The sequence below is a fragment of the Amia ocellicauda genome, chromosome 19 (genome assembly GCF_036373705.1).
Source record: "Amia ocellicauda isolate fAmiCal2 chromosome 19, fAmiCal2.hap1, whole genome shotgun sequence".
Lineage (NCBI taxonomy): Eukaryota > Metazoa > Chordata > Actinopteri > Amiiformes > Amiidae > Amia > Amia ocellicauda.
Window position 1 is genome coordinate 11,623,826 of NC_089868.1, and position 25,167 is coordinate 11,648,992.

General features: G+C 38.3%; 2 protein-coding genes across 4 annotated transcripts in view; one reads left to right on the forward strand and one right to left on the reverse strand.

The window, feature by feature from the left end:
• Positions 1-474: 474 nt before the first annotated feature.
• Positions 475-12,572, reverse strand: mcoln3b (mucolipin TRP cation channel 3b). 3 transcript variants are annotated; one of them, XM_066691968.1, is made up of 14 exons: positions 12,379-12,572; positions 9,056-9,282; positions 8,296-8,463; positions 6,703-6,856; positions 6,279-6,357; positions 5,794-5,890; positions 5,289-5,388; positions 4,867-4,979; positions 4,273-4,422; positions 3,691-3,792; positions 3,259-3,381; positions 1,916-2,122; positions 1,459-1,586; positions 475-965 (listed from the first exon to the last, which is right to left on the reverse strand). In XM_066691968.1, exons 2-14 carry the CDS (start codon positions 9,278-9,280, stop codon positions 932-934), a joined length of 1,680 nt encoding a protein of 559 aa, XP_066548065.1. In that variant the 5' UTR covers positions 9,281-9,282; positions 12,379-12,572; the 3' UTR covers positions 475-931. The 3 variants fall into 3 exon arrangements, with proteins under 3 accessions (XP_066548065.1, XP_066548064.1, XP_066548066.1); XM_066691967.1 differs by lacking the exon at positions 12,379-12,572 and adding an exon at positions 12,095-12,317; XM_066691969.1 differs by lacking the exon at positions 12,379-12,572 and adding an exon at positions 9,667-9,728.
• Positions 12,573-13,013: 441 nt separating this feature from the next.
• Positions 13,014-25,167, forward strand: part of dnai3 (dynein axonemal intermediate chain 3) — a 28,739-nt gene continuing 16,585 nt past the window's right edge. Inside the window, exons 1-7 of the mRNA XM_066691966.1 lie at positions 13,014-13,113; positions 15,420-15,578; positions 16,424-16,471; positions 20,563-20,747; positions 22,016-22,120; positions 23,671-23,808; positions 24,033-24,232. Of these exons, the coding sequence (XP_066548063.1) occupies positions 15,449-15,578; positions 16,424-16,471; positions 20,563-20,747; positions 22,016-22,120; positions 23,671-23,808; positions 24,033-24,232 (806 nt within the window). The 5' untranslated portion in view covers positions 13,014-13,113; positions 15,420-15,448. The remainder of the gene's footprint in view (positions 13,114-15,419; positions 15,579-16,423; positions 16,472-20,562; positions 20,748-22,015; positions 22,121-23,670; positions 23,809-24,032; positions 24,233-25,167) is intronic.

The window sequence follows — 25,167 nt, forward strand, 5'->3', positions numbered from 1 at the left end:
ACTTACATGCAGTCACATGTAAAATGGATTTGCAGTTATGTTACAACAATAACACTTACAAGGTGAACTGTCCATGTTCATCTTGAAGAAAGAAGGGCCAGAGGTAGATTCAGACTGTACAGGCGGTAGCTTGAAAACCGCGGTTAGACATTCATTCATTTAGTTACAAAAGGGTTCATTTTCGCTGGAAACAATGCTGAAAACTTGTGTGTAATGGAAGTAGTCAATGTCGCAACATCTTGTAAAACCAACTAGCTCTTTACCAAACTAAATTAGATGCATAAGAGTTTCTTAAATTTTGTCTTCCACCAATTTAAACATGATATCATACTACAGTGTCAGTCTGCCGTTATTGTACCGACTTTCAAAATGATGCAAGAATAACACTTCCTGCATTATTGGCTTTCCAACCAACCTCACAGTCTAGAAGCGAATATTACACAAATAGCATTTCAAAACACTTCAGACATGACATTGCCAGGATACATTTATTGCTTTTTTTAAATCCTCAAAAATGTCTAGTATACAATACACATTTGATATAGAGCAGTTCAAGTATTTGTGTCACAGATGGAAATATCCCCCCCCCCAAAGTCTTATTTTTCTACTTTAATTTGAACAATCTGCTATTCTTATGGTTTACAAATGGCTATTTTACACAATGCCGTATTTGCCAAGTAGATTCTGTTCTTGGTAAGCATTTTCACCTTTATCAGGATTTTCTTGGCTCCTTGTTCAACAGCATTTACAAAACAGGCAAACACTGTTCTTGCTGTGTTGCTCTGCCTAGCACATTTCTTTATTTGCCTGTTCTAGTCTGCATTGTTTCATGCATTAACATTTACGAAGTCTGAAAAACGTATTTTCCCTGTAGTGTCTTAAATAAAAGTGCAGTGATTTCCACAAACAAAAACAAAACAAAACTTCCCAGCTAGCCTTCCAGTCTCTCTTCCAATTCATCAAACCTGAAATGTTGAACAGAAGTCAGTGTAAAAATCCAAGCACATTCACATTTAAAATGAACTTTATATTCCAATGCAAGTTACAATGAAATCACAAATCAATTATTTTTAACAACTTTGAGGATACTTGCATCTTAGGCACACTCTGCTTTACAACAGGGGTAAAAAGTCATATGCAACTCCTGGAAGATAGCTTTGAAAATACTTTTTTGAAATGCTGCATTGTCATAGGGAATTATGCTTCCACAGGGTAACAGACTCACAGACCAGCCATAGTGCAAACCCCAGAACACATTGTAAACAAAGTTTAGCTCTGTCACAGTACTACGTCACAAGAATCTGGATTAGTTATTAAAAGGCAGCTTGCAGGTAAATGAACTTTCACTTATGCACTGACAAACACATTCCTGAATAAATCAATCCATTGAGAATCCAGTGTAAAACCCATTAGGGACAGATGGGTTTAGTGCAGAGAGAACGGGCTTGCAAGACTCACCTAGAGCAGCAGGAGAAGCATGAAGAAGCATCCTTCTCCAGCCTGTACCTCCCCGAGTTTGGCAGGTCTTTGCACTCCGCCATGAAAGTGTGCAGCTCTGTTGCTGGGAAGCCTTCTCGCTGGTGTTGCTTTTAAATAGGAAAAAAGAAAGGCCATCAACTTCCAATCTGAATTAATTCTTTATTGAAACAGACCTTCAAAAGTAGGTCTTAGTTACATTACAGTGGTACATCTCATTATTTCCATCAAGATTTAACATTGTAAGATTGAATCTTAATTTGTAACATTAAATCTTCAGACAGACATGCAGTTTTCCACCAATTATTGCAAATGTCTTCTTGGCACAGCTTGGTTACAGAGCAAACCACTCCTGGTATGAAGTCTCTCCGTCATGAAAGATTATAGAAGGACAATAAACTGCAGAACAAATAGATCATAAAACCCCAGAATACTCTACCTTGATGGTTTCGTAAGTATCGGTGATAAGGGCAATGAACAAGCTGAGCACCATGTAGATGAACAGGGAGATGAAGGAGTAGAGGTAGAGTCTGCTGAACAGCCACACCAGATAGCTCTTCTGCTGCATGCCTTTAAACGTGGGGAACATATCGTCGCCATTGATGAGGGAGAACAGGCACTCCGTCACCGTGTTTAAGGTTCTGAACTGCAACAGACAAAGAGGCACTTAGAGCCTGAAGTAAACTAAGGGGTTTACTAAGGAGCATGGGCAATAATAGCATGGTTGCCAATTCTAATTTCAATGTAGAAATGTTGCAAAATGTTAGAAACTGCATTTAAGCGGAGTTTGATCTTTTACCACCTTTAGAAAATTAGGCCCGTAAATGTCTGCCCTTACAAGACTTAACTCAAGTGGTAGGGAGGAAGCTCTACACCGATCAGCCATAACATTATGACCACCTGCCAAATATTGTGTAGGTCCCCCTTTTGCCGCCAAAACAGCCCTGACCCGTCGAGGCATGGACTCCACTAGACCTCTGAAGGTGTGCTGTGGTATCTGGCACCAAAGACGTTAGCAGCAGATCCTTTAAGTCCTGTAAGTTGCGAGGAGGGGCCTCCATGGACCGGACTTGTTTGTCCAGCACATCCCACAGATGCTCCATTGGATTGAGATCTGGGGAATTTGGAGGCCAAGTCAACACCTTGAACTCGTGATTCATCAGACCAGGCCACCTTCTTCCATTGCTCCGTGGTCCAGTTCTGATGCTCACGTGCCCATTGTAGGCGCTTTCAGCAGTGGACAGGGGTCAGCATGGGCACCCTGACTGGTCTGCGGCAATGCAGCCCCATACGCAACAAACTGCGATGCACTGTGTGTTCCGAGACTTTTTCAGCAATTTGAGCTACAGTAACTCGTCTGTTGGATCGGACCACACGTGCCAGCCTTCGCTCCCCACATGCATCAATGAGCCTTGGCCGCCCATGACCCCGTCGCCGGTTCACCGCTTTTCCTTCCTTGGACCACTTTTGATAGGTACTGACCACTGCAGACCGGGAACACCCCACAAGAGTGCAGTTTTGGAGATGCTCTGACCCAGTCGTCTAGCCATCACAATTTGGCCCTTGTCAAAGTCACTCAGATCCTTACGCTTGCCCATTTTTCCTGCTTCTAACACATCAACTTTGAGGACAAAATGTTCACTTGCTGCCTAATATATCCCACCCACTGACAGGTGTCATGATAATGAGATTATCAGCGTTATTCACTTCACCTGTCAGTGGTCTAATGTTATGGCTGATCGGTGTATCTGGTTCTTCTTTTCATTCCAGTGGAGTTCTTACTTTGTCATGGTAAGGTCCCAGCACGATCCACCCACAGAAGCAGTACCCCAGGTAGATCATGGCCGCGCAGCAGCAGAATCGGATCACGTTGGGGAAGGCTGCCCTCAGGGTGAGAATCAGGATCTAGGAGGGAGAAGAGCAGCACAGAAGCGCATTCACACATCCAGCTCTTCATATCCCCACAACAACGATGGGTGACTACAGTCCCCAGGCATCTTATTTCTCTACATCAGTGTTCTTCAACCTATAACTTATAACCCCATGAACCCCTAAGCCAAGCTCTGAGAAACTCATGTTCATGCATCCCAGGAGGACAACTGCCACAAGTTTGCATGTTCTATTCAGTTATTTTCTCACATAAAACATTATTTCCTGTGCATGTACACGTGTATATATTGACCTTCAAAGGATATGAATCTGAAAGCGCCTTACATTGTACTTTTGAAAGAAGCCCAGGTAACGAATCACTCCAACCCAGACGAGCATGGTAGAGGTCCCCAGTAAAATGCTGCAGATATCATAACTTGTTAAATTCTGAAAGAAAAGAGGTTAAAACCCAGCTCAATACACTGTGGCCTCTACTTCATAATTCACCATCATGGATAATGCATGCTTGTCCTATACATCTTAGTGTCCATTGTATGAAGATGCACATGTTAAAACTGTTTGGGGTCCCCTCCCCCAAAACTAGATTTGGCAATTCTCTCTTAAGAACATCAGAAACCGATGAGGATGCATTGAGGATGCGGTTGCCTTGGGATAATGTGTATTTTATTTGATCAAATTCAGGATTACCAATCATTTACTTTTTCGAAATATGTTTCTGTCATATTATCATCAGCTCGGCTCACTGCTACAGTTGCCACAAAACAAAAAACAGGAAAGAACATAAGATATGCTTGTTTCTTCACACTGCAAGCCCACAGCACAGACCAAAGATAGGTACGCTATTCTCGAGTCTGAAACACATTCTCCGACTCAGAAATATTCTCTGTTTTTCAAGCTCGAACTGACCTTCGTCTGGATTTCGATTTTCAGGATGGAGCCGATGATCGTCAGCGTATCACTGACTATGATCAGGATGTACCATCCGTTCACAAACTCCATGCGATCCGACCAGGGCACTTCCTTATTGTAACGGGTCAAGAAAAAGGCTGTGTATTCCTGAAAATAAATCAATAAAATACGTACTCTGCTTTTTGCTGGAATTTTGAATGAAATTTAGACCTGTGAAGTCACACTGCTGATTATCTGACTTTAATTAGAAAACTAAAAGACTCACATATACAGTTTGAACTCAGGAAGCATTAAATAAAATAATGAAATCCAAGAATAATTTCAGTTTTAATTACTATTTAAACATGGTACACAGATGAATGGAAATCCATCTGGGCAAAAACCAAGCCAGAAAGAGAGAAATATTTGTTTTCTAAACAGTTGTGCATTGGAGATTGAAAATCCAGAAATGAGTGATTAATAAATAAACCACCTACGTATAAACATTTGCACATTTCACATGAAAGGGAAGTGAATATCCATGAGAAACTCTGTCCCTCTTCATCTTTTGGAAATGCAGGTGCTGCATCTATTTACGTTATCTTTACTTACAAATTGCAGCTTTATTCCATTGATGACTGAACGCGAACAGAGAATAAGGGAGGTCAGGCAGGCCAGGATGATAAAGGAATCGAAAAGCAGGAGGTAATGGATATTCCTGGGAGCTGCAAAGGACCAAAGGAGTCAATCAGGATCTTAATACATCAGAAGCGTTGTGCGCCACCTGCTGGACCTTTTAATAATTTAATGGCACATGAATGAATGCCTGCCCTGTTGGCCTTGTCTGCAGCATAAGCAAAATAAGAATTGCACAGTAATACCATAGATGGAAAACACAGATCTTCACTCATGCGTTAATAAAAACTGCACAGCAAGTTTCTCAGAGTAACACAAATCCTGTCACTTAAAAATAAGGAATAAAACACAGATCAAGTTCATTATGAATTGAGTATGTAGAGAAATTAAATACGTACAAGCCCCCGCTACATTCCAATCTCGACACTCATTAATGTCAACATCGTTCTGCAGGGTAATCTTAATTTTTCCGCTGTGAGCTTTGTTGTTGAATGTGATCTGTGAAGTCACAGAACAAAACAATAAGAAGTCATGAAAGGTCTGCAGCAAAATGTTTTTACTACAGCTCTACGAACACTGAAACCATCTTTAAAAAAAACACAGCTTTAAGTGATTAGCATGAGTGATTACAGTCTTACTTCCTCTTTTAACTTCTTGTCATTTATGTTCTTCGACAAAAACAAAATTTGTGAATTCATCGTGAAACATTGAAACAACCAGATTGTCTTTTTCTAACCCAACAAAATGCACATACTTTTAACCAATAATATCAATTTTAAGGTCACACACAGTATATTACAGATTTAGTAGTTTCTGCCAATTCATGCAACACTTGAATGCCAGTGGGTTACTAGTCATACCATGTAGGACGCAGCTGGGAAGTAACACGTCTAGGTGACTTACAGTGACAGTGAAGTCATAGCAGTCTGGTAATTCATGATGCCGAACCGTCTGGAGGTTAATTGCTTTCAGTGTGAAGTAAATATTAACGGACAACAGCCTGAAAAACATACAAACAATGTTCACCTGTCATACAGGATTACACATGAATTAGAACAAACATTTGCTCAATATCTCTTAAAATTGTGTACACTATATTTATACAATGAGTCACTTTACAAATGTTTTTATCCAAAGCAATGTACAGAGATGTGGGAAAGGGAGGGTGGGGATGAATTAATCATCTACAAATCACAACTACAGAGAGGAGGGCAATCCTGCTCAGGGCAGCACTGCAGAGAAACATTTTCTTCTGGTTCTGGATTATGGATAACAATCATTTTGTTTTTAGTCTCCTTTATTTTAGGCATGGACTGAAACAGTTATTTCTCTTGGGTCCTATGTATGCCACATTAAAAAACAATAACTATTAAAATGTAAGGAGTCACCTTTTGAAGTCCAGAGTGAAATTTGAAGGAAACACTGTCCCGTTCTCGAAAGGCTGCAGTGGGCTGATCTCTATGCATTCTAGGAGGAGAAAAGACAAAGTCACTTCCATGTGCAAGTGAAACAACACAGTTTGAGAATTGTGGCGAGTTACGGCCATCGCATCATGTGGTTTCCAAAAAGGAGAAACAAGCCCCTGGTTTAAAAAAGAAAAATAGCACATTCCATCAGGCGTTTTACCATTTCCTGCATTTCATAACGGCATGGTCATAAGGATATCTAAGCAATATTTTCCATTGACTATTGCTGGTTGACCAGAGAGATCACATTTAATTAAAAAATATATATTTATATTTTAGTCAACACTCAAGCTTGTATGCTGCAATGGATAGATTATTGGGGGGGTGGGGGGGGATTTTCAATTACCTGTCTCAATTTGGGGGTCAATTTCAAAAGTCTCATTGCCAGGATAAATGCTGCCATTCTTGTAGAAATCCTGGCAGAGAGACAGGGGGGTGTAGTTGTCTCCTGTTTTATCATAAGCATGGTTCCCAACAGTAAGATTCTGGAGATTCAAGTACTAGAGAAAGAAATATAAGAAAGGTCAAGGGTTTCTACATTAAATTTGTATATGTAAAAAAAAAAAAAAATTCTAGACAGATTTAAAAATAAAATAATATTTAACATGAGCGTTAGAGCAGACCCGTAAAGTATAAGGCTGTTATGGGAGTGTCTCTGAACTGTGCTGGCTTAGAAAACCTAGAAACCATGAACATGTTAATACCCAGAATGCCACTGAATAGCATTCTTGAAAACTGCATAAAGTATTTCATCATTTTTAAAAATGGAACAAAAGACAGGTTTATCTACATTTGTACACAAAGGTATTTCACCCTGCAATGAAAATTAACATTTTATTGGTTTGTCTTTATGCTGGGCAAGACCTGCAGGACTTAAAAGTAGCAATGTTCTGTCATTAGTGAACTTTGTCCAGTTCACGAACATAACAGCAGGCACTTATACTAATCGACCATTGGACAAATCAATTAAACTATCTTCTGTAGCATACAGCATAGGCAGTATTGGAAGGGACTGATTTTGTAACCCACATGGAGAACTTCGGTACACTTGGTCGTGATTGTGCCTCCATAGAAACTAACTGTCAATCATTATTTCATGGACAGATTGATTGTACAGTCCAATTGCCATTCATCTCTGCAGAAAGTGAACATGCGTTACAGAAGAATTATTAGATGCCAATGCATTATAACTATTTTGTTATATTAAAAGTTGGGAATTGCTATGCTAAAGCAGAATTCCCAGAATAGCCAGGATCATACCATTAGGGCTGTATCACGTAATTTATTACTATAACTGGAATTATCCTTCAAACCTAACAAATATGGTAGAAAACATTTGTTGTAGATCAACAGCAGCATCAGTTTGCCATTTTCAACCCAACCAATTAAGTGTTCAAAAGTAGTTTGACCTCTAGAAGGGCTGTGATTTTTCCAATTCAATAGAAAGCCGCACACCCACTAAGATTCAGAAAACGTTATGTATACCAAAAGGCCCACTAAGACCTTCCTTCTGGAAAGAGGTTATTATGAACTACCAAAAGATGGGGTAATTGAACACATCAGATGAGGTTTAAAAAAGAAACTGCAGGGTTTCACCATACTTCTCTGATGTCCCACATTTCTATAACCATCCTTCCAATTGCTTCCATAATGATTTTAGAAAGGAAGTCAGATTTGCAGTAACCAAGTCCACCCATCAATGTTTCTAAAAAACACTCGAGTGGAACTATTTCCAACCACATGACTTAGGACCCACGCTGCACTAACTGATGACAACTTCATGAATCATTTAAACGGTTTAACACTCCAGACACAACACACACCCTGTACTGTAGAAGTCTTGTAGTGATGTGTGCAAGGTATTGCAATAATATATACACACACACATATATATATACATAAGAAAATATATATTTTAAAAAAAAGTCCATCTACTCACCTGATAAACTGCAAAATAGATGCGATCATGCACTTCGCTTCTTGTGTATACAGCGTAAGTCGCATCTGTTCTGTCTGTATATCCTTTTAAAAAGAGGTGCTTAAACGCAATCAGATTCTCTTCTTTAAATGTAACAACCATTTGGTTGCTGAGCCCAAAAGATACCAACTAAAAAATAAAGACAAAATACAAAATAAAGTTGGATCCAATAGCAAAACTACAACATTAGAGAGGACAGTAATTTTAGACTTCTCTTCAAAGTGTTTTCTGTAAAGACTGCCTCAGCTGTTTATGTATTTTCCATTACTTTAATAAGCTTTTTGATTCTCCAGTTTTTAGCTAGAGTTGCTAGAATTATTTTAAAAATTATAATTAAAAAAAAAAAACAGTTCAAATTAAACCCACTATGCAAATGATAAAGTTAAAGGATAACCAAAAAATCTCCATGACTCCAACAAAACTTCTGTATGCATTTAGAATGGGGGGGATTTTGTGATATATTAAAGCAAACTATGCGGTGTTTAATATAATTTCAAACTCAATACAGAAGTGCAATATAGTGATAAGACAACAGCAAAATGGATTCACTTTGAAGCACCCGTTTAACTGAAGTGAGAAGAGTTTTAGGTTTTGTTTGGTTTTAACTCCCCAAAGAAAAATCCAATCCAGAAAAGTTTAGAATTTAGTAAGAATGCAGCATAAAAACCTTCATTTGTGCAGGAACAGAACAGAACAATCATGAGTTTTGGAATTCCCTTACCTGAATTGTAATTATAGCAATTTTAAGGATCTGCAACAGAAGTTTCCAAGGCTTTCTCCCACGTGCTCTAAACTTTTCACAAGGGTTCATGAAAAAGTATTTGAGCTTTCTCCTGAAATTATCTACATCATCTGGGTCTACATCTTCTCCACTCTGGCACCAGAAAGCATGGCCACTTCTGTCATTAATGGAGCTATAGGTGACAGAAGGCTCCACGACTTCCATTTCTGAAAAGCACAAGGTTCTTGGTGTCAATTCATAATCAAAAACAATGTTAAATTTACCATCTCATCAGCTTTCACCAGAAACAAAATAAGAATTAAGTTTTATTAAGCTGGTTTATTGGTAAATGTTCAAAGTACAACATATTGTAGACAGACCTGATCAAAACCATCAACCTATAAACAAAAGTAAGACTTCCCAAAACTGATGGCATTTCACATTCTTTAAGAATTTCCCAGTACTCTTTATCAAATGGTGAAAATGCACTTCAGAATCTGTACATATTGGATAAAGCATTTTCTTAAAGGATGCTGCCCACCAGATTATTTGCATCTGGTTAAGAACCTAATTTACCTTAGACCATCATCATAAAAAGATGAATCCCTTACCCTATTCCTCCAAAATATCTAACCAAGTGGATCCTCTGAGGAAACAATATCTGTGACTTGATGTTGAAAAACATGCCCCTTTTGATTCTTGAACATTTGTCAGACACGGAAACAGATGGCATACAAGATTAAATAATGTTTACCATTCCAATTATATTTTCACTGTTGTAGAACAGGACAAGTTAGACTAAATTAGGTTACTGGATGATTGAGCCTAGTGCAAAAGACATCATCTAATAAGTTAATTGTGTAACCTCCCTGTACTTCTATTGCAAAGTATGAAGCACTGTAAAATGTATCCACATTTCTGTGCCAATTTCTGTTAGTGACAACAAGTACAAGACTGACTGTAACAGTGAAGATTAAAAAAAAATACATATTATTTGCTATAAACACATTGTCTGTAAATATTAAAAGAATGGTAAACATTCACTTTACAACCAGAGGGCCTTAATCTTTTATGCCATCCATTTCCTCTTGCCTACCGTGGTGACAACAATGCACCTAGCTACCAAGACTCTAATTTCTCCCTAGACTTCCTCCATTCCTCCCCTCCTCTTCCTTCAGAGTCTCTCCTTTTCCACCCTCGCCCCTAAGAGGTGGAATGACTTTCGAGATGAGGACAGCACAGTCCCTGACCACCTTCCAGTGGTTAGCGAAGACGCATCTGTTCAGACTGTACCCGTAGCCTAATCTCCTGGGCTCTTCCTGCTTTACACTTAATTAAACTATACTTCCTCTTGCACCTGCGTACTTATTTATTGTTAGCACCTCTACTGTTTTATTGCAACTTCTCCCATAAACATGGTCAACAAGAAACTAGTTCTTAGAAAAAGCACAAGAACACACATTTTTTAAATTAACTAATATTTACCACTTGGAATCATTCCTTGACATTTTTTACCCTAAACAAAGCTTATTATTTGTGAATATGAATTTAGCCCCGACATCATATGACCCTTTTCACAATTACATTAAGATAGATCTACTTTTGTCCTTGTATACAAAACCTGTGATAAAGTAGTTTTAATTAATGTCAGCCTCATTACAACCATGACTATTACCAAAAACACTATTGTATTTCAAGTCAGTTGGATATGTGTGGAGGCACTTATTCATGCAGAAACAGAAAAACACAAGCTAAGAATATATGATGACAGGGTGTTAGTACAAACAGTAAGTAAACAAAGGAAAAGAAGGGATTAGGTAGGCGGTGGATGGGAAGAAAATAGCCCCTTGTCAGCATAGTAAAAGGAGATTCAATTTTATGCACACGCACAAACAAATCCAGAAAACATCAGCTTGTTTCGCAGACGTAAATTTGGTCAGATATGCAAGTTGTTGTGGTTTGCCTTACACAGAACAACGCATGAGAAAACCACCAGACGAATTCAAAGAGGCAATGTCTAGCGCAGCCCACCACAAAACACATTAAAACACAGGGTGTTGAAGGCAACAGCAGCCCATAGACATCAACGTGGAAAACAGAAGTGTAACATTCGACATCAGGACACCAAGCACACAAGATACTATGTGCATGTTCAGTTTTGATTTTAATCTGGTGTGCATACTTCTATCCCCCTAATGCTGGTTGTGGTTTTAAAGTAAAACAAAAAATAAGGTGTTTTAATAGCATTACTCTACTGCAGGAACACTTATACTGTATAGACTACTTTTAATACCTTCCGTATAAGAGTTGAGATAAAAAGTACTTTAAGAAAAAACTTCAGTCCATGGAATGTATAGATATGATCATATGATGTAGAACAATGTCTGTAAAACTTACTGTATTTTAATAACCCCGTTAAAAAAAGAAAAAAATGTCCCTGGTCCTGCAGATTAGCTGTAGTGAAACACAGAGGAGTCTAAACCAGAAAGGAGGCACAGTCTGGTCTCATCAAATAACATGACATTTTCCACAAACATTTCTGCGTGGCTGCAGAGTCACTTGGGTTCTCGATTACAAACATCATTTTCTAATAATATTAATAAGAAGTCCAGTTCTTTGTATTGGATCACAACCCTCCAGGCCAGCCCATTCATAAAATGTGGTCTCGACTAATGGACACCTAAAACAATTGTAAACATACAATGAAGTGTTTTTCTTCTGTAGGCACACAAAGGAAAATCAAAGGAATGGACAACAGTGATCACAATTCGCAGGGTCAACACGCCCAGAACGGCTACATTGTTCTTTCTTTGTTTCTTTCTTTCTTTCTTTCTTTCTTTCTTTCTTTCTTTCTTTCTTTAGAATAGGGGCCGCGTCGTTGCAGCGCAGCCCCCCGCAGCTCTGCGCAGCGCTGCACAATCCCGCCGCTCCCATTGGTGGAGCCGCGCAGAACAGCGGGAATCTGCGCCACGCAAACCGCACCACATCCCTGCAGGGACGCACTTTGCGCACGCAGGCAACTCAATGCCGCTTACTTACCAGCTTTTGAGCTTTGACCCGAGCAGTAATGAAACACGAACTGCATTTCGCAGTCTGGGCCTCTCCCTCCTTCTTCCATTTTCCAGAAAGGCAACAAACTATAGTGTTATTCAGTGATTTAACATATATAGACTCACAAACATGCACTTAAAAGCCCCCCCATATTACCAACCAAGGCCACCACGACAGGTAGAGCGTATGCCGGGCTTCAGGGCCACTGTTTGTCATTCCCGCTGAGGCGCCCCGGCTAACGTGCCAATGGGATAATTGCAATTAACCCTCACCTATTAACACGCTCCCGGAAGAAGGCGGTCAGTGGCACTGTTGCAGGATGCGATGGGGATGGTAACATGTCGAGATTCCCGTTTGATTGTATGGCACAGCATCATGTGAGTCTCAGGACGCCCAGACTTCGCCCTGCCTTAGTCATTGTGCCGGAGTACAGGAGCTGCAAAGGCAATATCATCACAATATACCGCAGCATGCCGCCTGTCAGCCCCACGTGTGTGTGTGTGTGTGTGTGTGCGTGTGCAGCTCTTAAAGGGACAGCGCCGCTTTTCAGGGACGCACATCACATGCATTTATTCAGCGACTGGCCGGGCTTTTGTAAAACACTGCTTCTCTGTGACTCAAAGAAAGACAGATAGTTGATTTCCGTATTTCGTATTCCTATTGTATTGGCAAAACACTCCCATGTGTTTGTTTCATTTGCTCATGCTCATAATTGCTTAATTTGAAATGCGTTGGACAACTGTATGGGAACATCATCAGGTCAAAGTCTGTTTTATTATAATGAATTTATAACAAGTGCCTCTCTAGTCCATAATGAAGGCGGGGCAGGCCACGCCCCTCCGCCGCAGGGATTGGTCCCGCCAGCTGTCTGTCAAGAGCAAGCTTCCGTAACCCCTAACAACCGCAGCGACGCCGGAAAGCAGTTCTGAGAGGCGAGAGCCGTGAACGGACACAGACACGGAGTTATCACTCGCGTCCGCCGGGTTTTTAAAAACGACGCTGAAGAGGTTGGTCATCTTGTACTGTTTAACCAGTCGCAGAGCAAGCTAGCTGTCAAACCGTCTTGAAATGAGGGTGCTGAGCGGTGCTTCTCGCCTGAGAAGGGTTGTTTCTCAGTCCATTTATTTCTTGTCATCCAGTAGTTGAAGTGTGTGGTGTAGGATAGGAGTCTGCAATAGACAGTGTTTATTGAAAAGTCATGCCTTGCATTGCTCGTTACCTGCCTTCCTGACAGTTACATGTGTAATGTAAATAAATGAGAATTGTTTCCTTAATAATAATAATAATAATAATAATAATAATAATAATAATAATAATATTTTAATATTACTTCATTCTGTGGCACACCAATGTGCAAGGCTACAGTTGTTGGAAAAACGTTGCTTCAACTTTCAATCTGATACTTCTTCATGGAGGTACCAAGAGCTTTATTTCTCTCCACAAGATGTCACCATATTCCCAGCAATACTCAATAATATGTATGGAACAGTCAGTACTCCAGAGACGAGCTGTATAGGCTTTGGAATGTGCTTTTTATATGGCTCCAGGAGTAACTATATTTACTGCAACTTAAGCATCTATACCATATTTTTAAGTCACAAAATATATTCTTTTTGTTGTTTTACTGACTTTCCATTTTATTGTATGCATAATCTTTACAGTGATTCCTGTAAGCATTTGTGCACCTGGTTTACTGTAGTCCTTCTTTTATAGCAACCATTGTAACAAACCTCCCAAAATACACAATAAGGCAAAATCTGAATCAATACTTGTGCATTGCCTTTCCCTCACTCACTGACTAGAAAGAGCTTTATGCTGAACATCTTTGCTGGTTTTATAACAGTCCATCTAACAGAATAGCAATCTTGCCCATATTACTACACTTAAGTCTAAGATTGGTAAAGGACATTCTCTAAAAGTAAGTCTCTTGTATTTATGTTATGCTAAGTAGTCTTATTCATTTACAGGTGAAGTGTTCACTGGAATCCCCTTTCCACAACAAAATTATACCAATAAATATTGAAATATTTAATGAAATTACATTATAAGGTCAAAAACAACAACCACTAGCTTCTTCAAAGAATTATCAAGCAAGTTATAAATGGACTGTCCCTTGCCAAAACTCTATAGGAAAAATACATTTTATACAGGTTAATCCAGTCTAATAGGTAATGTTTATGTCATTCACTTTTACTATTATTATTTTAGAAATTATAGTCTTCATAATAGGATAACTTACCATAACTGTGTTGAGTTTTACAGTTTGTCATGTTAGGGGCACCATTTATTTCACCCAGAATGTACATTTCAAACTAAGACATCTCCTTAATTACGCTGAATGTTAACAAGTACAATTTTGTTTACATTACCAAAGTGTCCATAGAAAAATGGTACTACTTAACCCTGGTTCATCAGTGTCACTTAATTCAATACTGATGCTTTCAAATTCCACAAGGTGGCGTTTTAGTGCTTCTGTCCAAATAGTCTGCTACAAGGCTAACTCTCAAGAAAAGCAAGTTTTAAATATTTTTAATAGAGCACAATAGTTTTTAAAATAAGCTAACACTGATCCAAATGCAAGTAATCTGGAGAACAACAATCTAATTAATCACAATCCTCTTAATATACAGCTCTGGAAAAAATTAAGAGACCACTGGAAATTTTTCTTAAATCAGCATCTGTACATGTATGGCAGCCATTCCATTCCATTCATATTTTTATTAGGAATTTGTGAGAAATGTTGTCAGTAGTTTATAGAATAAAACAAATGTTCATTTTACCCAAAACATACCTATAAATAGTAAAACCAGAGAAACTGATAATTTTGCAGTGGTCGCTTAATTTGTTCCAGAGCTGTATATTAAGATACACGTTTTTGTGCACACACCAGGAGCTGTTCTTCAAGATTTGCACTGCAATGCGCCAATCCAGTAAATTATATATTATGGTCTATAAAAAGACTCTGTTCCAAAAAGAATCACTATACAAGTTAGGTCTAGTGAAATAATCCTAAAATCAGGAAAGAACCTAAATTCTCCTAACTGTAATCCATATGGAATGGCAGTTTACTTTCCTAGCTCTGTAGTGTGAGGAAGAGGTATCTTGCTAACATTCTTGAAAATATCCAAATGGGCAGTTTTACCTTATTTTTGATCTATTTGTACATAATGCACTCCTTGACAGGACTTGTATTATTTATTTTTTCACTCTGTTAATACATCTAGGCTACATACATATACAAATGATTATTTGTTTTTCTTTCCCTGCTCATGTATTCCCCTGTAACTGTCAATTGTATATGTATTTTTTACAGGCCAGGACAATTTCTGATACTGAAACAAAATGGCTGACAAGGGGAGTCTGAAAAAAGCAAAGGCTCCAGTAGCCAGTCCCAAAGGCAGTGCAAAGAGACCTAAAAGCACTGCAAGCACTGCAAGCAGTAAAACAGGAGGAAAACCAAAACCTGGTTCAGGTAGGTTTAGGCTTGTGGATATATTGTTTGAAAATAAAGTACATCTTAGTTAGACTTTGGAACTGAAAGCTGTCTGTTGCGAGAGTACTTATTAACTTAATAGTAAGGCTGGGATATATCTTGTACAATATTATACCAAAGTGGGGACTAGTTATAGGCTACAATAAGCATAAAGAAAAAGCCTTAATAGTTATTTAATACACTGATTCGTGTTATATTTGAATCCCTCCAAACTTACCTGTAGTTTTTTTCAGACGTGTTGGACGGCCTGATGTCCATACTCACTGGCCAGAGCAACTGAGATTCTGATTGTCACAGGACAGGATTGTCACGTCTGTTGACTTCCTTTCCCTTATTATTGCTACAAATATCTATATTCTGGCCTATTTTGGGAAGGGATGGTTTACCCAGTGTCCTGGACTCTGCGTTCCTTGGTGCGCAATATCATTTTACTGGAACCTAAGGCATGGAGTGGCTTTCAACCACACTGAAAAGACACACACTTAAAAGAAAATCATAGGATTGGTGTCATTGCGCAGACTATTTCTAACTAGTTGCTGGAGTTAAAGAATACAGCCCTCTGGACAAGGACAAGGGTGTGATAAAATGTTGTCACTAGTACATAACTGACAGGAGGCACAGACTTTTCTTTTTACTCAATAACGTATACAGAAACCTGAAACAAGTCAAATGTATATGCTGGTGTTATCCCCAAAAAACTCACAAAGTAGCATGACTGTACCCCTTTAATCACTCTCACAAACAGGTTGGGAAAAAAGGAAAATTACATATTTAGCAAATCTGCATTGTAACAAACATTTGTCTTTCGTTTTGATTAATTTTAGTTAAGAGAGAGGAGATCGCTTCAGCCACTGGAAGTGTTGGGGAGTTGGGTAAGACATTTTTGTTTGATGTAAATGTTTGTGTTTTTGTGTTCCTTTCTATTTTTTTTCTTGTATTTAGTTGGTTGACATATTATGAGAATCCATCACATTTAGTCAGCTACAAGTTTACATGTGTCAGATTAAATTAGATTAGATAGATGAGTCCGAGTGTTTACTTATGTGAAAAAAATAATATCCTATCTCTGCAGGTGATGGAAGACATGTTGACCTGAGATTAGATTTGTGAGATTTAGTATGCCCTGGAATAGAAATGCTCTTTCCACAGATCATGTTAAAATCGCTTCATGCCTTGGTAGAGTGCCTATCGTTTGTGAATGTCGCTTCTGGGCCAGGTTTCACAGCCATAAGTGAGCACTGATAGTATGCATTGATCACATACTTCTCTTCAGGCAAATGGTACATTTCCTTTAACCAACCTGCTGTTTGCATGTTTACATTGGTCAATTTATCTGGATTTTTTCTATTTCTGAGAAACATTGTGAAAATGTCTTTTAGGATCTTCACTGTGATTCCACCATCTCAAGACATAGCCCACTTCTTCTGGAATCACATCTGGGATTTCACTTGTGTTCTTTGAGACCTCGTCTTCTATAGTTTTTTGTAAAATTCTTCCAACTTTCTGATAATTGCATTTCAGTTTTTGAGTGTTGCGCCATCGTCATTTTTTAGGGCAATGGATTTGATGGTCTCTTTAACTAAATTGTTTGTTAAACTTTCTTACATCTTCAGTAATGGTTTTGCAGAGCTCAATGTAATTAACGTTTATATTGTCGTATACATCTTACTTATATATGACATCAGTAGTAACCAAATTGGCTCTTATATTAGTGATGTGTGCAATTAAATATATTTTCTTAGGCCAGACACCATTCATATCGCAGTGGTAATACATACGCACGTTCAGTAACTAGGGAGATATGCTAAAGCAGTTTAATATGTTGGTGGAATAAAGTAATAATTTGGTTGTGGTGAAAAAGTGACTAAGGAATATAGCGCTTTTGTAATAAGAGCAAAACTTCACCTTGCTGCAAATTTCATCAACCTAACTGACCTGCAGTGGGGTTGGAAAAGAGACACCAATGATATTTATTCCTGTTTTCTGCGACATTTTGGGTTACTGGCGTCTTATTGGTCATTATTCGGTTTCAATTTGGCTCATTTACCAGAGATTAATCTGTTGATATGGGAATTGCTAACACATGTGAAAAATATGCAGGAGCTGGCATGCCTACCGCACTGAGAGTTTCAACTGGTCCAGAGCAAGATTGTGTCTTCTGATACTGTATTTCTGCTTATCCCCATGAAATCCAATAAACCATTAGCAACCTGAACTGCATTTTTACACAGGCTGTAATTGGTAATAACACAATGGCTTGTATGCCTTAATTACTGGTTTACGCTGAAAGAATCTCATGATTGTTCTGCCTGCATCACGGTGGCTTTTCTTGCCATTGAAGGCATAGCACAAATACCTGTTCAACCGCATTTTGTGTGCCTGATAGACGCGATGGTACAAATAAATACATTTACTGGATATGTGCAGAACACAATCCGCAAAGTAGACGGTGTGGAGCATATTTTCTCCTCATTGAACGACATGCACGTATCAAATTGCCAGTAGCCTCTGCTTTACAGTGTAGGCTGCTCCATGACATTCAAAGCGCTGTCATGAAGCTATGGATGTTCAAGAGGCCCCGGAGCTAAATCCTTTCCTGATCTAAAGAGTGGGACAAATAACTCAATGTTCATGTTGATTACATTAAAAAAAAAAAAAAAATCGGGTGCTTTGATGGGAAGTGTACAGTTGCAGCCCTGCGGTAGAATTCTGCATAGAAAATAGAATTCTGCATAGAAAAAGACTGAGCACCCCCCCCCTATCATGTAATAGTTAATGTTGCATTCAAGTATCTCTAGAGCCTTCTTTCCTTATTATTAATCTCCATGCCCAAACCTTCCATCCACAATGTGTTGTAAACCAGGAGCATCATGCATTGCCATTTACCTCCTTATTATGCAAGCAATGCATTTCTGTAGTTCCCAGGGTTACAAACTAGGGCACTCCCTTCCCAGCTGCACCAGCAAGAATAAGGACACTGTACCTGGGAAAGAATTTGTGCAGGAAGTCAGATGGTAAAGCTTAAGACGTACAACTGCCCACCTTAATTACTTAAAATGCTCCATTCCCAACCTCTGAATTTCATTGTGTGGCACGAGGCCTACCAAAATATAAATGGTTATATCCCTCATACCCACTCATTGAAATATTAGCAGTTATTTTTAAGAGGAACTAGCACAAGTCCTACAGTTCTGGTTTTGTGCAACTTTACATTTTGCTTTACATCTTTCAGTTCGATTCTATACAGATAAGAAATTTCAATTAAAGACATACAAAATAATGGTGGATGTCAAAAGTCGACATGTACAGTTTGAATTTATACATCTTACTTATACAGTGTAGCAACATGTAAAGGTGCTTGATACCATTATTTTAGGAATTGCATTACTTTCCCTTTCCCTTTGACTAAAGGGATTTTATTGCAGTTCACCAAAGTGGCTCCCGTGTAAGACACTAAAGAGCTATAGGCCTATTAGTCTACAGAATTTACAATATATTTACAAAGGTAACACATCCTCTTCGAGACAACCTAGTCCCACCCAAATGAAAAAGCAGGATTCAGAAGTGTATAAAACATGATGGATCATATTCAAGTTGTCGGAGAAGTATTAGAAAGTAGTAGAGAATATGAGCTTTCATTCAGCCTGGGATTTATTAACTGTGAGAAAGACTCATCAGGTCATGTTCAACAACTTTGTTAAAACAAAGAAAATGTAAGTAGATCAAAGATGAATGGAGAAGTCAAAAGTTATGTCTTCTTTGGACAACCAATCAGCACAGATGGAGATATGGTGCAAGAAATCAAGAGTAAAAATGGGTTGGAGTGCATTTGGAAGAAACAGCAGGCTGTAGGAAATCTAGCCATTTGCTTGAAGAGAAAAGTATTTGATCAATGCATACTACCAGTGTTCATTTATGACTGTGAAACCTGGTCACTAAATTAAAAAATGAAGAAACATGGAAGAATGTATGCCAGGAATAACAAATCGCTGTATCTAAGAATAAACAGAAGTATGTGACATCATTGATAGAACAGACCAAAGATGGACAAAAGAAGCTATCGAATGGATCCCAAGAGATTAAATAACACCTAAAAGACAACCACAAACAATACAGGAACATTCAATAAAATGGACACTGTACATCAGAACAAGTGGAAATATCTTGAGGAGGCCAGCAGTGGATCAATAAAGGCTGGTGATGATGAGATGTATATAGGCCTATACATAATATATAGGGTGCTATACTAAATATAAATCAATTTGCTCGAAGGATATGTGTCAGTGTGTGTATGTTGGGGGGTATTGTTTCTAAATTATATTTTACACATAAAACTATAAAAATACTAATTATACATGTTTATATGTGTGTTTGTGTATATATATCTTGGAAGTTACTGAAACGCCCTCTTGGGAAGTGGTTTCTGATTATAACTTTTCATTTTTTCGAAGTCCCTTCAGTGACCTTTCTACAATGCTTCTAAGTGGCCACTGGTACAGTGTGAACTGTAATTACACCATGCTCTGTTTACAATAGCCAATTCTACACCAGTGAAGTATGTTTTTTCTTAGTCAATAGGAAGCACATCTGTGACTGATAGAAGCACATTTTTCCACCATGGTGTTCCAAGGTTTGGTTTAGTGGATCAAAGCAAACATCTGGAGTTAAAATAAGGTGGTCTGAGAGTTATTTTTTAATCTATAGGAAAGGAACCACTAAATAATATTTATGTATGACATAAATGCCTTCCTCTGCTGTGGAAGAATGTAAATCCAGTATCCTGCAGAAACCAGTTTACCATCAATGGCTCAATTGCATAATATAAGCATTGGAAATCAGTAATCCGTAATGCATGCCAACATGGTTTAAGGTCTAAAATGCTTTTGAAGTTTTCACATTTTGCCCCGTCGGAACCCAGAGCTGGACAAGGATAACACTGCTCTTCTGTGTCTTTATTTTCAAGGCCCACCTCAGGACATTTTCCCTCTGGTTCTGACCTCCGCAACCCAAGAGCTGTTTGAGTGTCGTGCAGATGAGGATGTCACTCAGGAGAAGCCCTTCAAGATGCTCAGAAAGGAAGAAGTCCTCCAGGACATGAAGACACGAGCAGCTGTGTCTGATTTCCACCCCTTTAAGAAGCTGGTCCTGGTGGGTCTTTCTTATTTTATAGAGCCAGGGCACAATCATGCAAAACAAGGGTCCACAAGCATGGAGGCCCCTGCTGAACAAATCCTGGGGGTAGTTTGTTTCCTGTTTGGTTGTCATACTTGGTAAAATTAGATACACCACCCTGCCCCCCACCTGCCCTACCTCTCTCCTGCCCCCACCACCTTCTAAACTACCCAACACTTCATCAGCAAGCTTTCATCTGCATGTAATGGTGATCTGAAGTAGACAGATGGTGGTTTAGCTTTTATCACCTACTGAACCTCACAGATGTCACATAGAGCTACTGTTAGGGCTGCACCTTCGAATTGTTACAGTGATAACATATTATGACAGTCTGTAGTGTCAGATTTAGGGACCCAACGGGCTGGTGCTTTTCAGGTTTACTTTAGTCCTCAAGTGCTTTTTTTTTTTTTTTTCACTTCCCACCTTTGATATTTTCCACAGTCGGAGGTATAAGATTTCAATGTTAAATAACCCCAGCAGTGAGGTTTTGTTCTTCTTTCATGTATTGGTTACACGTGTGTGTGTGTGTGTGTATATGTGTATATATATATATATGTATATATATATATATATATATTATACATATATATATATATATATATATATATGTATGTATGTATATATATAATATGTATGTATGTATATATATATATATATATATATATATATATATATATATATATATATATGTGTGTTTGTGTGTGTATTTAAATACATGCTATATGTATATATGTCTCTATATATACACTTACGTGTGAGCATTGCTTTCATGTTTTAATTGAATAAAATAATAATTACAAAAATCATATTATAATCAACTGCAAATTGAATTTGTATGTCAGCAATAGGACTAAACATTATCAGTACCTCAGAAATATGCTTCAAATATTATTAGCTTCAAAGAAGTAAAATGTAAAATATATTCCTTGACTTTGTTGTAAAGTATTTGCAAAAAAAGCCTTGGCCGGTCGGTTGCAAATAAGACATTTTACTGATCTTTCTTTTTGTTCAAAAATATTTTATGCACTCTATACTAAATCAGAGAAAATATTGCATTGATTTTATGCTTTAATGTAATTCACACATTTCTGTTTTTCTTTGTTTTGCTCTTTCAAATGCAAAACTGTCCTTGAATTTTTCGCTCAATGGAGGTTTCGAGAGTTATGTGAGCTATTTTTACAGCTTGGTTTCCTTTGATGTTGGAATAATGTCCTGCTTTTACTTTCTGAATTTAATCTTCTTAGGCCTATCCTGGGGAGGAGCTCTTGCTAGTGTATGATAGAGACTTCAAATATGGCCAGAGCTTCTATCTCGTTGGAACAGAAGAAACCAAAGAAAGGATTTTGAATGTAAGGCAATCTGAATGGTGTTTAAAGAACAAGACTGTTAGTGGTCTCATATATTTAGAAAGTAAAGAATGCCTGGTTTACCACAGCCATTTTATTATCTTACTCTTTAGTGAAAGATGTCTTCATATGTTACACATTCAAGATAATGTTTTACAGTCAAATCAATTTTAAGATGCTTTCAGATTTACTGCACTTATGTTTTGTAAGTCGCCCTGGATAAGGGCGTCTGCCAAGAAATAAATAATAATAAACAATTTAATTTGTACTGTATGCACAAAAAGGGTTGTGCTCATCCAAGGTCAACGGAATGTGTTTATGAAGCCCCAAAATCAAAAATGACACCAGATTAATAGTTAATGAAAAGTCACTCTCAGTTACAAAAATGGTTGTCATAACACTGGCTCACTGGGAGATTGTGCAATCTGAATTTCACACACACCACCTTTAAACGTACATGTATCCAACTAATGAAAACAGGAGGGCATATCTGGAATCGAATGTTAAACAATGTTAGTTGCACATTTGGAACTCAATGTAAAATGTTTTTAAATACAATAATGTCATATCATATAAAAGCACAAAGCAAAGAAACATTTCACATAATTAGGATTTGTTTATTTTCTTTATCTTTTTTTCCTTTTTCAATTTTTAACTTGGATCACGTACATATTTTGTCTCCATGGATATAGTTGTTTTACTGAACCCGCTATATTTGCACTGTGATACAAGCAAAGACAAAAAAATATTTTCCTGAGGGAATGTACATTTTGGAAGGGATCCATTTATTAGGTAATTGTGATTTTTGTTTATCAATTTTCATTCTATCAGATGGGCACAGAAATAACAGCAAGAGCAGGCATACATAAGTATTTCTGTAGGCTCTTTTAAAAAAAGGAAACCCTAAGATTGTATGCTGTATTTTAAAATGAAATAAAATAAAATACACTTAAGTAGCCCAAATACCTTTGCCAGCAAATATCTGTAATGAAGCGATCATTTCAGTATATCTTGCTTTTTTAGGTGGAGCTCATCACAGCATAAATTACACGGTAGATAAATTACAGGTCTCTATTGAGCTTCTCCATCTGTTGAAGAGTAGCATTCCATTCTGTTATATCATGGATCAAGACTGATGGAAAAATTGTATCTGTTGGGCAGCATGGGGTAAAAAAGCAAAGAAAAAAGCCTGACGCTGCAGTAATGATAAATAATTCATGGGAATGTCTTGAATTGCAATCTGAAAATATGAAGAATTGCATTGCATTTGATAACCCAGCAAATGCTTTATTGCGTATATTGAACGTACATATTAATGGCCAGCAAGCATAAGACTATTAAAGATCCTTTATGTTTCAACAAAATATGATATAATCACTCCCAGAGGTGAAATCAAATGCACAAATGGAGAGGTGAGAGACACTTATTGATTTATTTTTTCTGTAAAAAAATCCAAGCAGTGGAGAGCAAGGTAACAAATCGGTCTGCTCGTCTCAAGGGCAATATCTAGTCATTCCCAACTAGAGACGGCCTGAATGTGTTTTGTACCACAGCCTCCAGAACGCATGGAGGAAGAGGCTGAGGAGGACGACATGTTCCTGGTCTACAAGACGCCGGAACCTCAGACATGGGTGTCCCTGGGCAGTGAGCTAGAAATCGAAGAGGAATCGGTGAAGGATTCTAGAAGCAAGGTAAAACAATTCAATCCGATTCAATAACAAGAGACCATATGACTGCTCCAAGTTCAAAGGTCGAACCAGTTCACTGATTTCACTGTTTGAAAGGTCAAGCACATCTACAGCTGCATAATAAACCTTAAAAACAAACAAAAAAAAGTTTGCATTTTTTTTTTTTTTTTTGTTATTCTCTTGATTTGCCTGTTTGGTGCCTTGAAACCAGCAGTGTCTCTCTCCAGTTGAGTTACAGGATCTCCAGGGTCCGCCGCGAGTTTGGAGCTCCAGTACAGTTCAGTGATCGCAATGCTTCAGTGGCGAAGGATGGCTACGTGGAATGCACCCCCTACCAGGACAAGAGCTTCAGTATTAAACAGCTGGAGAGGGACACTGGGACACAGGCTGCCCCCCCACTGCAGGACTCCAGCACTCAGACTCAATGGTAGATGTAGAAACCTCTTGCTTGTACTTTTTCAAAAATCCCCTTGGCCCATTTTTTTTGTATATTTTTATATATCCGGCATAAGTCCCTATAGTATTTCCACAGCAATACCATGGTAGTTCAAGGAAAACTACAAACTTGACTCAGGGGTGGCCAGTCGTAACTAATCACCCTATTGAAGCATTTAATTCAAACTGAGCACCTGTTTACTTATCAGGCATTATCAGCTTTCATAAAATGGGTTAGAGCAATGACATAAGACTAGAATAAAATAGGTTGGAAAAGCCACATTTACACAGAGCTTTAGTCCTCACCATCCCTGCATACTTCAGGCTTACAGAGATTGTTATGTTCCTTGCCGTTTTAATCTGAATAGTAAATCAGTGCTATTAACATTCCCTTTTCCTTCTGGTGGTTGAGTTTCTTACTTTACCCCTTCAGATAAATTCACACAACCCACAGCTCCTTTTTTAGCTGGCTTTGGGCAGTTTGTAGGATTAATTCCCTATCTCTCTCCAGGTGTTAAAATCAAATGTTGCCACCCTCCCCCGCCCCCCGCTTTGAAGTCATTGAAATTAAGCAAGGAATTCTTTATTTAAATACAAACAGGAATATGCCATATAGGAATATAGCTGCCTGTTTAAAATATATATATACACCGATCAGCCATAACATTATGACCACCTGCCTAATATTGTTTAGGTCCCAAAACAGCCCTGACCCGTCGAGGCATGGACTCCACTAGACCTCTGAAGGTGTGCTGTGGTATCTGGCACCAAGACGTTAGCAGCAGATCCTTTAAATCCTGTAAGTTGCGAGGTGGGGCCTCCATGGATCGGACTTGTTTGTCCAGCACATCCCACAGATGCTCCATTGGATTGAGATCTGGGGAATTTAGAGGCTAAGTCAACACCTTGAACTCATGATTCATCAGA